This window comes from Clarias gariepinus, chromosome 13, assembly GCF_024256425.1.
Source record: "Clarias gariepinus isolate MV-2021 ecotype Netherlands chromosome 13, CGAR_prim_01v2, whole genome shotgun sequence".
NCBI lineage: Eukaryota > Metazoa > Chordata > Actinopteri > Siluriformes > Clariidae > Clarias > Clarias gariepinus.
The window spans coordinates 29264659-29275680 of record NC_071112.1 but is presented as its reverse complement, the minus strand read 5'-3'; the positions used below and the strand labels follow the sequence as shown (position 1 = coordinate 29275680).

At 40.0% G+C, this 11022-nt stretch overlaps 1 protein-coding gene across 2 annotated transcripts in view; it reads right to left on the bottom strand.

Annotated features, from left to right (window-relative positions):
- Positions 1-2616: 2616 nt before the first annotated feature.
- bcl11ba (BCL11 transcription factor B a) overlaps positions 2617-11022 on the bottom strand; it is a 50116-nt gene continuing 41710 nt past the window's right edge. The window contains exons 3-4 of one of the 2 annotated variants that reach the window (XM_053510057.1): positions 5145-7001; positions 2617-3716 (exon numbers count right to left, since the gene is read on the bottom strand). In XM_053510057.1, the coding sequence (XP_053366032.1) occupies positions 3694-3716; positions 5145-7001 (1880 nt within the window). In that variant the 3' untranslated portion in view covers positions 2617-3693. Of the gene's footprint in view, positions 7002-11022 lie in introns of both variants that reach the window. The other variant, XM_053510056.1, reaches the window with a different exon arrangement.

The window sequence follows — 11022 nt, the reverse complement described above, 5'->3', positions numbered from 1 at the left end:
AACTTATTCCTGTGTATAGCAGACACTCTGTATTCCAAAGAAGAACTTTGCATGGAAGGAGTCTCCAGTGTCAGAGTCTTTAAGCTAAAATCTTTTTAGTTTTTTTCAGCTCGTTTTTTTTTTTTTTTTCTTCATGACTTTAATCATGTTTATTGATTATTGTAATTAATAAAAGAGCAAGAACAATTTTAATAAAACTCTTAATATATGTTGGAATGTAAGTGAAAACAGACATTTACATAATTCAAATGTTGTGATTAAAATAATTCCTTACTTATTTCTCACTTACAAATTGTTAGTTGTGATATAAGAAAACTTTTCTGTAACAAATCAACTTCCTGGTGGTAAACATAACCCTTCTTTTGCCACCTTTATTCTTGATTATTTCCCGAAAACAGCATTCCTCATTGTGTTTATTCTTTACTTATTGTGTTGTGTCGCTCTCTGGACAGCTTGAGTCGCTTGAGTTTCAGTGATTTTGTTAGTCACTCTCGCTAATTTCCATTTCTTATATGTATTTGCAGTGTGATTCATTTCTCTGTTTGTTCTTACTACTTAAAAATTTCCATGCCAACCTCTGTAAAGGTAAACCTTATATTCCTAATGTAATTATTAATTTTTTGAACTTAAGTTTTTCTGAAAATTCCCCCTTAAGTCTCTCTATCTATTTGCTCTATCTATCTGTAGATAAGAAGTAAGATCTGGAGTTTTTCCTCGGAACACTGGGAACGAGCCGGGAATACACCCTCCTCCAGTCCACCTCTTTTTAGTTCAATGAACAAAATATGCATTTAATCAGTTTTTTCGCTATACAGCCATTTATTTGTTGGTTGTTCTATTGATTTGTCTTGGTGAGTAGTTTGTTAATTTTTCTGTCATTTTATTGTATATCGATGTCTAACCATAAAACCGCAGCCTTAAATAGAATGTGTAATGTATGATACTGAACATCACACACTCTAGGTTACATTAGTTGAAATCTTCATTCATTCACCAATTCATTTAATAAATGTTTGGTTGTTTGTTAGTTTTAATTCGACTATATATAGCAATGTTTTACATTAAATTTTATTGTATATGTGCATATAAAACATTATAAAACATAAACTTCAGTTAAATCATAGACATTTTAAGCATGATTTTACTTATGTGTGCTTCAGACCAATGGTGGCTTTCTGCATAACAACGGAGGATGGAGGAGAACCGTACCTAACCCTTCTCAACAATTTTCCTTGAGCAGTAGTGGGAATCAGTGGGACTGCACAGAAGGAGGAAATCATCTCCACATGGGAACACATCAGTTCCATCACAGGAAGAAATGCTCAGCATTCTTATTGCCATGGTATACACATGGATCTTTGGATCACACTGTATAATGGGAGATGTTACTGTGTGAGTGTGTTCAGGTCATATGGCTCCTACCTGTGGCTTTTGGTTCGAGGTAAAGACTTTAATCATATATTGAAATTAAACTCATACACTGGTTAGTGTATATGTATAGTTTATGTGTTATACTGTATTTAGATAGATAGATAGATAGATAGATAGATAGATAGATAGATAGATAGATGGGTTTTTGTTGGAAAGAAAATGATGACAAAAGAGACGAAAATGAGTTAGACAAGTAAAACAGTTTGTATTTGTGCTCTATTCTTCTCATGCTAAGAGAGCTGCACATTGCAGGCTCCATACAGAACCGCGTTTTTACACTCAGAATCGAACACACAGGGCTGGGGGTGGAGGGGCGAACAGGTAAAAGACAGGCTGCTCCCGGGGGCCACTCCCAACACACACAAAGTAAACCAAAAAAAGCAAAAAGTCTGGGTAAGCATAAAAAAAAAAAATATTTACAACCAATATAATAGTGAGCAAAAACAGGTACTGTCATATATGCAGCTACAGTAAAAGGCTGTCAAACAACCTTTCAATCCCTTCTATACAAGTTTCATATCCAGAAATGCAAAAGCGCTTCCCGTTTTATCCTGCCGAAAATTAAAATTGGATCTACCGTGGCAGCTCAGTTAGGGAGGGAGGGGGCTATTCGGGGGGCTACGTTGCATCACAAGGTCCAAACATTTCAAGCCCAAATGTTACAAAGACGTATATTGTCTTTATGAGCATCCATTCCAGCTTAAATAAAAACATACAGATGACAAGGATTGTTTTTTTTTTCCTGCAAAGTATTAATGTTTAAGGGGAATCATCTAGTCATCATCGTCATCATCATCATCACTGGCTCTTTAGCCTATGAGCTTTATTTTAAAGTTCTCTTTTGAATTAATTTGTCTTTATTTTCTCACATCCAAGCCAGAAAGCTACAAAAAACTCAAGACTTTTACAGTTACAGTGACAAAAATGTAAGAAAAAAAAAAGAACATAAAAAAATCGAGACCCACCATTAAAATTGGACTGCAAAATAAAAATAAAAAAAATCTTTTTAAAAAAGTTTTTTTTTTTTTTTTTGTCTTTTGTAAAATGCCCAGGCATTCTCCAATATTACAAATACTGGTATACTTTAACAGTAAACAAGAAAAAAATTTAATATATATATTTATATTTATATATATATATATATATATATATATATATATATATATATATATACTAAAACCCCGTCACCAAAAAACCAATATACATATAGCCACTGTGGCATTCAGAGAAACTTTATAAGCAAAAGAAGAAAAAAAAACAATGAAAAACTAACAAACAAAAAATACTTGTTTTGTTTGAAACACGCATACACAGAAATATTATTTTACCCTTGTTTCAATACTGTAAACGTATTTTAAGACAGAGTGCACTAATGTCTTTTTTTAGTTTCTGTAGTTCCTGATGTTCGTCCAGTCTCTTCCTTGTCTATTTGTAGCAAAAGAAAAAAGAAAAAGAAAAACAATGTTTAACCTAGGGATTGCGTCATATCCTGAAGTGAAGAAATATACATATATACGTCTATAATGTGTGTGTGTTTGTGCTATATGTACATACACATACATATCTACAAACACAGACACATTACTGTTGTGCTGTTTATTCTTTATCAAGAATCTCCATTCAAGAATTATTTACGATCGCTGATTCGTTCATTTTTTAGAAGCAGATTTAATCTACGGACTTTTTTTTTTGCACAAAAAAAAATTTTTGCATTATGTCTTTTTGCGAGACAATAAATAGGAAGATCAGTATTCAGTATTCAAGGCACACTCATGTCAAATTGATGCGGCAGTACAAAAAAAAAACGTCCAAATAAATTAATTTCACTTTTATAGTGTCGGTGCTGTGAAAGCCAAGCCTTGCAACACTGGCACTTGAATCTCAGATGATCCCTTTCGCAAAACTGAAAAAAAAATTCCTTTCTTTCCGCGTAATTTCTTGCTCAGAAGCCGTTTTCTCCATGAAGTCGTGAATGCACAAAGACAAATCATAAAGTGCGGTGACGAACTGCAAAGAGATGCGGCTGATTTTCTCTCTTCTTTTTCTTCTTCTTTCTGTCTTTTTTTTTGTTTGTTTAAACCATGTTATCTCCTCGATTCTATATATCAGTGTGGTAAAATACAAATCAAGGTTGGGATTTAGGTGTTGGGAGTGATCGTTGAGAGAAAACAAAAAGGAGGGGTTTGGGAGAGGAAAGGAAAGGAAAAGGAAGGGAAGCTTTAAAAAAAAATCAGCTGCGCATTCTTTATGCGTGTTGCTACTTCAACTACACATCACAGGAAGTCCTGAATGAGAAGAGAGAAAGAAAAAGATAGTCTTACTGTTTTCGCTTAAACAGATTAAAACATTTTTTTCCGTGCATACGATTTGTGTATGTGTTCACCTTTACAGTACATTATAAATGTTTTTTTTGTTCAAATGATTGCAAATTGGTATATACATTAAAAAATGCACTTTGACATATGATTAATGAGTGGATGACTGAATCTTCCAGCTAATCTGGCAAAATCGGTTCAACATTTTACCCTAACGTTCAATCAACTTATCTTGTCAAATCATTAGAATTAGAAGTGCTAGCTAAGATAATAAATAGTATTTCTCCTGCATAATCTCCATCATCGATATCAACCCATAAAAGACCGTTTGGCTGACTGTGGAATGTCAGTGTGGTTATAATTAATTATAGCTAGGTACTGTAGGTAGTCGTGTTGATACTTGGAGTTTGCTCTAGCCATCAAGCAACCAAGGACAAGAGAAAAAAAGACCTGTTCCTTAATTATGTCTGTGCATTATTAGCATCTGAGCAAGAACTGGAGCAAAAAATTTTCCTAGTCTTTTCTGGATCGGTACTTAGTACCAAAAACCCCTCCAGATTTACCGTCATGTCCGACAATCAGTGCTACTGTACATTTCCAATTAGATTGACGAGTCTGAAATCAGTTCATGCTACAAAGTCTAAGGATTGTTGTCCGCTTATATCCTAATATGTCTAATCAATTAAACAAACAAACAAACAAACAAAAATTAGCTTTCTCAGTTTCTTAAAAAAAAAATCGAACCCGGCTTCTCTTCAAGAAATTACATGTAGCTTAAATTTCATGAGCAGCGGCCTGAAGATCTCTCAAATCGTACTCTGTATGTGGAGAAAAATTAAATCTCAGGTTTTTGTTTCGTCTGGGTTTAAGAACAACAACAAAACATCACAGCATTTGAATTTAAAAGTTAAGACAACGGAAAAAAAAAACGAAAGAAAAATGCACCTGCACATGCCAAAACAATACGAAATCCAATAAATACAGAAATTATTGCACAGTTAAAGGCTCCATTTAAACATCATCTAATTCGTCCATGGTTAGACAGACTGAAAAAAAAATTGCCAAACTAGGCAGTTTAGACCCGCTCCAATTTCCCTTAGCTTTTGTCTTTTTTCTCAGATGGCAGTTTCTTAGGCAAATCTAATTAAAATCATCAATATTTTTATTATTATTATTATTTGAAAAAGAAAAAAAAAAACAGAGTATCCAGCTACCCTTTTTTAATATTCAAGGAATTGTGAGGCAAAATGGAAAATCTGGCTTAGCTTCGTTCAGCTTGTTCAATTTTAACCTCGTTCGTCATCAAATGTTCGCCATGCCACTTTTTCATGTGTTTCTCTAGCGTGCTGTAGACGCTAAAGGGCATTTGGCAAATGTCACAGCGGTACACTTCCTTACCGAGCTGCCCATGCGTCTTCATGTGGCGGGTGAGCTTGCTGCTCTGCGCACAGGCATAGTTGCACAGCTCGCACTTGTAGGGCCTCTCGCCCGTGTGGCTACGCCGGTGCACCGTCAAGTTGCTGCAGTTCTTGAAAACCTTGCCGCAGAACTCACACGTGTCGCTGCGCCGGCTCTCTTTAGAGCTAGGACGTCCTGGTCCCGGGCCTCCAGACAGATGAGGCGTGCTGCCACCGCTGGCAGTGCCACTGCGTCCAGAAAGGCCCCCATCCAACAGGTCCCCGGGAGGAGTGGAGAACCGTAGGCTGCCATTTTCTGACGAGTGTTCAGAGGAGGTGGCGAAAGGCGATTGTCTGGAATCGGTGAAGCCAAGGAAGGGGTCTTTGATGAAGTGTCGTGATGCAGCATAACCCACCAGCCACTGAGAGTAGACATTCTCTGAGGGGATTAGAGATGCTGGGGGCATGTCTAAGTCTTTCTCTATTTTGATCCTTTTGGAGGAATTGGAGAGGCTGGGACTGGTGATAGGGGTGGGCTTGCGAGGGAACAGGCCTGAGAAAGAATCACCCGAGCCACAGTTCCTGCCATTCACTGTGGCCCGCTCCACATGTTCCATTTCCTCTACCACAGAGTCCTCATCTCCTGTGTCTCTCTGTCCATCTGAGCCCCTCTTTGAAAAGGGAAGCCTTTTTCGATTGTCAACGATCAAGTTATTGTACTGCTGAATAGAGTTCATCCCCACATTGTCTACCATTTTACTAAGAGAGAGGCTCTTCTCGTCATTTTGTGGTTTGGAGCCGTTTTCCCTGTTACGGCTAAATTCCGAGTCCATACTGAAGTTTGACTCAGGCCTACTCTCATTTTCCAGTTCCTCCTCTTCTTCATCCTCCTCCTCTTCTTCATTGTCTCCCCCTAATCCTTCACCATGGAAGTCACCATCCCTGTTCTTCATAGGATCTCCTGTGACATCACTAGTACCTGGCTCAGGTGAACTAGTAGTAGAGAGACCATCATCTGAGCGACCTGTCACCGAGCCGGGTTTGTGCATGTGGGTCTTCATGTGGCGCTTCAACTTGCTGGCCTGAGAACAGGCATGATCACACAGCTGGCACTTATAAGGCTTCTCTCCTGTGTGGCTTCGCCGGTGCACTATCAGGTTGCTCTGGAACTTGAAGGTCTTCCCACAGAATTCACAGGATTTGCTCTTGTCCTGTGTCTGTGGTGGCGTGGTGCTGTTTGGGGGCATTGGTGGCAGTGGAGGGGTGTTCAGGAAGGGTGACTTGCGGTTAGGCTGAAAGGGGTTAGGATTGAGCAGGCGGTGCATAGGGTTGGCACGACTGGGTGAGAGCGGAGGGGTGGAGTTGTTATTGCCCGCCAGCTCTCGCAGACGGCGCGAGAAATCCATGGATTGGGTCTCCATGGCCATGGGTGTCAAGCGCATCACTCTCTCAAAGGCACTAGGATGCTGGGAAATCAAACCCATTTCCTCTGCGCTAAGGCGTTCCAGGCGATGGGGATCTAGATGGTGCCGTGGAGGGGGGCTAACAAATGGCGGTGTGTTTGGGAGACGGTTTTCAACGAAGCCCGGTGTGGGTTCTCTGAGCAGCGGCCCGGTCATCCGGAGCAAATGGAAAGGGTTGTTGTCCCCTAAGAAGTTGGTCAAGGGTGATTGGGGTATTGACTCAGCACCAATAGGAGGAGGAAGAGTTATCCGTGGAGTAAGCGAAGTGTTGGAGCTGTTGGGTTCCAGGTAGATGCGGATCCCGTGTGTGTTCTGGGCATGCTGCAGGAGGAACCAGGCGCTGGGGAAGGGTTGTTTGCATGTTGTGCATATGTAGCTTGAAGGTTCATCTCTACCTGCAAAAAAGAAGAAGACAAGAAAAAAAAGCTTTTAGTTATTTGCGTCTAAACGAACTACCATTTAACAACATTGTGGGACAACTGTGGGAAATTCTGTGTGTTTTAGCATGACTTTTAAATGAAGCGTGTGGTCTCAGGGCAAAGCAATGGGATGCTTCAAAGAACAGCCTTCGCTCTGGGGCATTTGACATGCTTCAAAATTTGCCTCACACCCTGAGCAATAGGCACGGTCTCACTCATCATGCTGCCCTGTGAAGAGCACTGCACATACTTGACAAGCTCGTGACAAGAGCATTTCCATACCCGGGCTCTGATGGGCTAGCGCTGTGGGAACATGACATCTCCTATAGGAACTCGTCTTTAATCTTCCCCCTCGCAAACGACGGAATTATTAGTGCCGTGCATTCAAAACTCAGAAACCCCTTGAAGCATCGAGGTCGTCATAGGATGCCAAAGTAATATGGCACTAAATTGGAAAAGAACAACTTAAACTGTGATTTAAGGGGCTCTTATCACTATCAAACAAATAAACTTGTCCCCTTTAGAAAACAAATAAAAAAGAATTTTTAAAAAATGGGTTCATCAAGATAAATGGTTTCTAATAAAGAATGGAAAAATGCTTGCTGAAATGTAAGAGGCTGTGTGTGTGTGTGGGGGGGGTTCACGGGGGGATTCATGCTAAGTTTGTTATTCCGTGTCAAGGTCTTTGGCATTTGAAGTAGCTTAAGGGTATTATTTGCGCATCCATTAAGAATTTATGTAATTTTTTTTCTACTATTGCATACCCTGAAAAAAAGGGAAAAAAAGTCCAACCTTTTAATAACACCACATTAGCAGAACTTTTTAACCAAACATGCCGTTCTCTTGAGTACAAAATAATGCTCGGAAACAATTCCTCGGCATGGCGTGGAATGGCAAATTAACCACCAAATTGACCTTGCGCTCTTCCTTCTAGCATTTTAAAAGCAATTATTTGTTAAAGTTAAAAACCCCCGTCACATTATTTTGATGTTTTTTTTTTTTTTTTTTCAAAAACGCTTGCATTCCAGTAGGGGAGCAAAATCATGATCAGATCTTTAATACGTGTGTGTGCATGTGTACTTGTGCATGTGTGTGTGTGTTAGTGTGTGTGTGTGGTGTACTCCATGTTAGCAGGGGTACAACTAGCCCCCTTCTGTACCTTTAACTACACATGACTAATTGATGAAGGTGCGGGACGAGTGCACAGGTCCGCCAATGCAAAGGGGACTCGTTACGGAGGCAGCACGAACAAGGCCTCTATAGCGAGCGTACGGTGAAAAAGGATGCTAAACAGTCAGCTTTGCTCCTGAGGGACTCGTAAGGGAAGGAAAAAAAAAAGATACACAGAGTGGAAATGGTAATTGTGTGCTCCGGAAACGAGTTCCATTTATTTACGAAATGAAAGCTCGGTGTTCTGACCTAATGCACCAGTTTAATACATGCAGGAAAACATATGCTGCTGTAATTGTTCGGGTGTTTGATTCCGCGTGCACGTTTATGAGTGTTTCCCTTGAATGCACCGCTGTGTGTGTGTGCATGCGACCAGCACAATAAGACCAGAGCATGCAGAGTAAGGACAGGGCTGGTTCAGATCCATTGTGAAGGATCAGAAAGAGTAGATCAGCTGAATGGCTCAGCTCAGGCCTTTTGCGTTCCTCTACACATGGCTCAGAAACAACTGCTCAAGAAAAAACCTGGCGTGCCACGGCAGTGTGTGTTTACGACCCTGACATTATGATCACAAGAAAATAATAAAACAACAGGATTAAAGCTTGCCTAGATAATCACATAATGATATCAAAGTGTGTGGAAAAATATGCAACAATTTTTTTTAAGTACTTTTAAAAAAAAAAAACTATTTTGTATAAAAATTCAGAAACCTTTATCTTAGCATTCTATAAAAATATTTAGCCTAAAATACTTATAAGTAGAATTTTCTAAAACAAGTTTGTATGAAACGTCGCATTCTTCTGAACTGTAACGTGTCATCATTATCTGCGGTTTTACCCCGCTTCTGTCCTTCGCCGGGAAACGAAAATGAAGCATTAAAGTTTTCCCGCTCATTATGCGCCCGATTTGTGTTAAGGAGAGCGAAGAACACAGCTGTTCGCCTCTGCGGTGTGTCCTGTCCTCTACAGAGTTCGACTTAATTACAGTGGACGGAGCATACGCTTACACACAAAGGCCATCCTTTCTTTTTTCTGAAAATCACACACACACACACACACACTTGAAAATTCACACACTATTCAGCTATTCCGCCTTCTTGTTGTTTTATGGCTGAGGCTTTGAAAAGATAATGCTCCATGTAAAGGAGGCCTGGATGTCTTGAAAACAGGGTGGCTTTGTATCTAGTGTGCGTGCGTGCGTGTGTGCGTGCGTGTTCGTGTGGGTGTGTGTGCTGTTTTCTACTAAAGCGCTTAGTTATAGACTACTAGTTCAACTTCTTTCAGACCAAACAGAAGTCATCAGGGAGCCGAATGTTCATTTCTGCCCCACAATTAAGACGAATCAGTGGCCGCTGCCCGGGATGGTAGTTTTGTGGCCGTGAGTTTATTGAGGAGTGTTCAGCGTCTGCCCTCCCGGGGGGGGAATCGCAGTCCGACGCAGATGGCAAATAAAGTATGCAGCCTGAGGCGAGAGCACATTATGCTAATTCTAATGTCAGCTGTACTTTAATATACAGCTCTATTTAATCACCCCATTATTTCACATTTCCATATGAAAAAAAATAGAAAAGGGGAGAGAGGGGAAAAACCTGCACTGCATCCCGAGCACAGCATCATCTCCCAGCGGCCTTTGTGTCGAACCAGGCGCTGTAAGCTTTTTTTTTTTTTTTCTTCTTTTTTTTTCTACCACCCAGCCTTGTAGTAGCACACACACACATACACACATATATGCATAAACATGCATACACATGCAGGAACAAATGCATGGACAAGCATATATATTCAGCTGCATGTTTATATAGTAAAGGAGCGACAGAAATCACGAACACCAGGACAAATCAATAAATTAGGCAATAAAATAAATAAAAGGGGAAAATAATTTAGTTTAACTCCATAGAAATTCAAAGAAAGAAAGACTGACAAGAACAAATTAAAGGCGCTAATTCTTCCTTCTAGCATAGCAACGATAATAACGATGATAATGATTGACAAGTAACGAGACGCCGTTTCCATTTCTCGCAAATAAACACACTTCTTTAAACACAACTCATCATGAGTACGAATTCCATTTTTTTTTTTTTTTTTTAATCAAAAGCAAATAAATCTAGATGAAAAAAAATGACACAGAGTCAGGATGTGCAGCTCTCTCTGTGATTGCTATTCATACCGTTCTTAATAATGAGATTTAAAAAAAAAAAAGAGATAAACCCTGAAATCATTCCTGCGTCCAAATTTGTTCACAGTGACGGGAGAGAGAGAGAGAGAGAGAGAGAGAGAGAAAGAGAGAGAGATGGTGAGGAGGTGAAGGTGTTCTCTTTTTCATCCATTTGGCAGATTGTTATATATTGTAATAGTAAGCCGATAGTTTTTGGAAAGAAAAGAGAAATGGAAGGGAATTGTAAGGCGAGGACAAAAGAGGAGAAATCTCCTGGAATTTCAGATTTCCACACAATGAGGCTCGCTTTCGAAACCGAATAAAGGAGGGGGAGGGAAAAGGGGATATAGCATCCTTTAATGAGGTGCTCATTGGCTGACATTGGTTTTTACTACGGGGACTTCATTTAGGCTGTCATTAAGCTATTATCTAGCGTAAAGAATTTCGCCGTGCTGTAAGTAGCGTGTTGGGTCTGGAAGCCTTTTCTCTCTCTATTAGTGGAAGCGTGCCGCGCTGGCCTGGACTGCTGCCTGTGTTTTGTTTGGCTGTGGTTCACACACGGCTTTGGCAAGAGCCTCGTTGGACGACTTACAGAGGAAAGAGGGAAAAGCGAGCGCAGGAGAGAAAGAGAGAACGAGAGAGCGAGAGAGAGAGAGAGGAGGAGGAGGGAGAG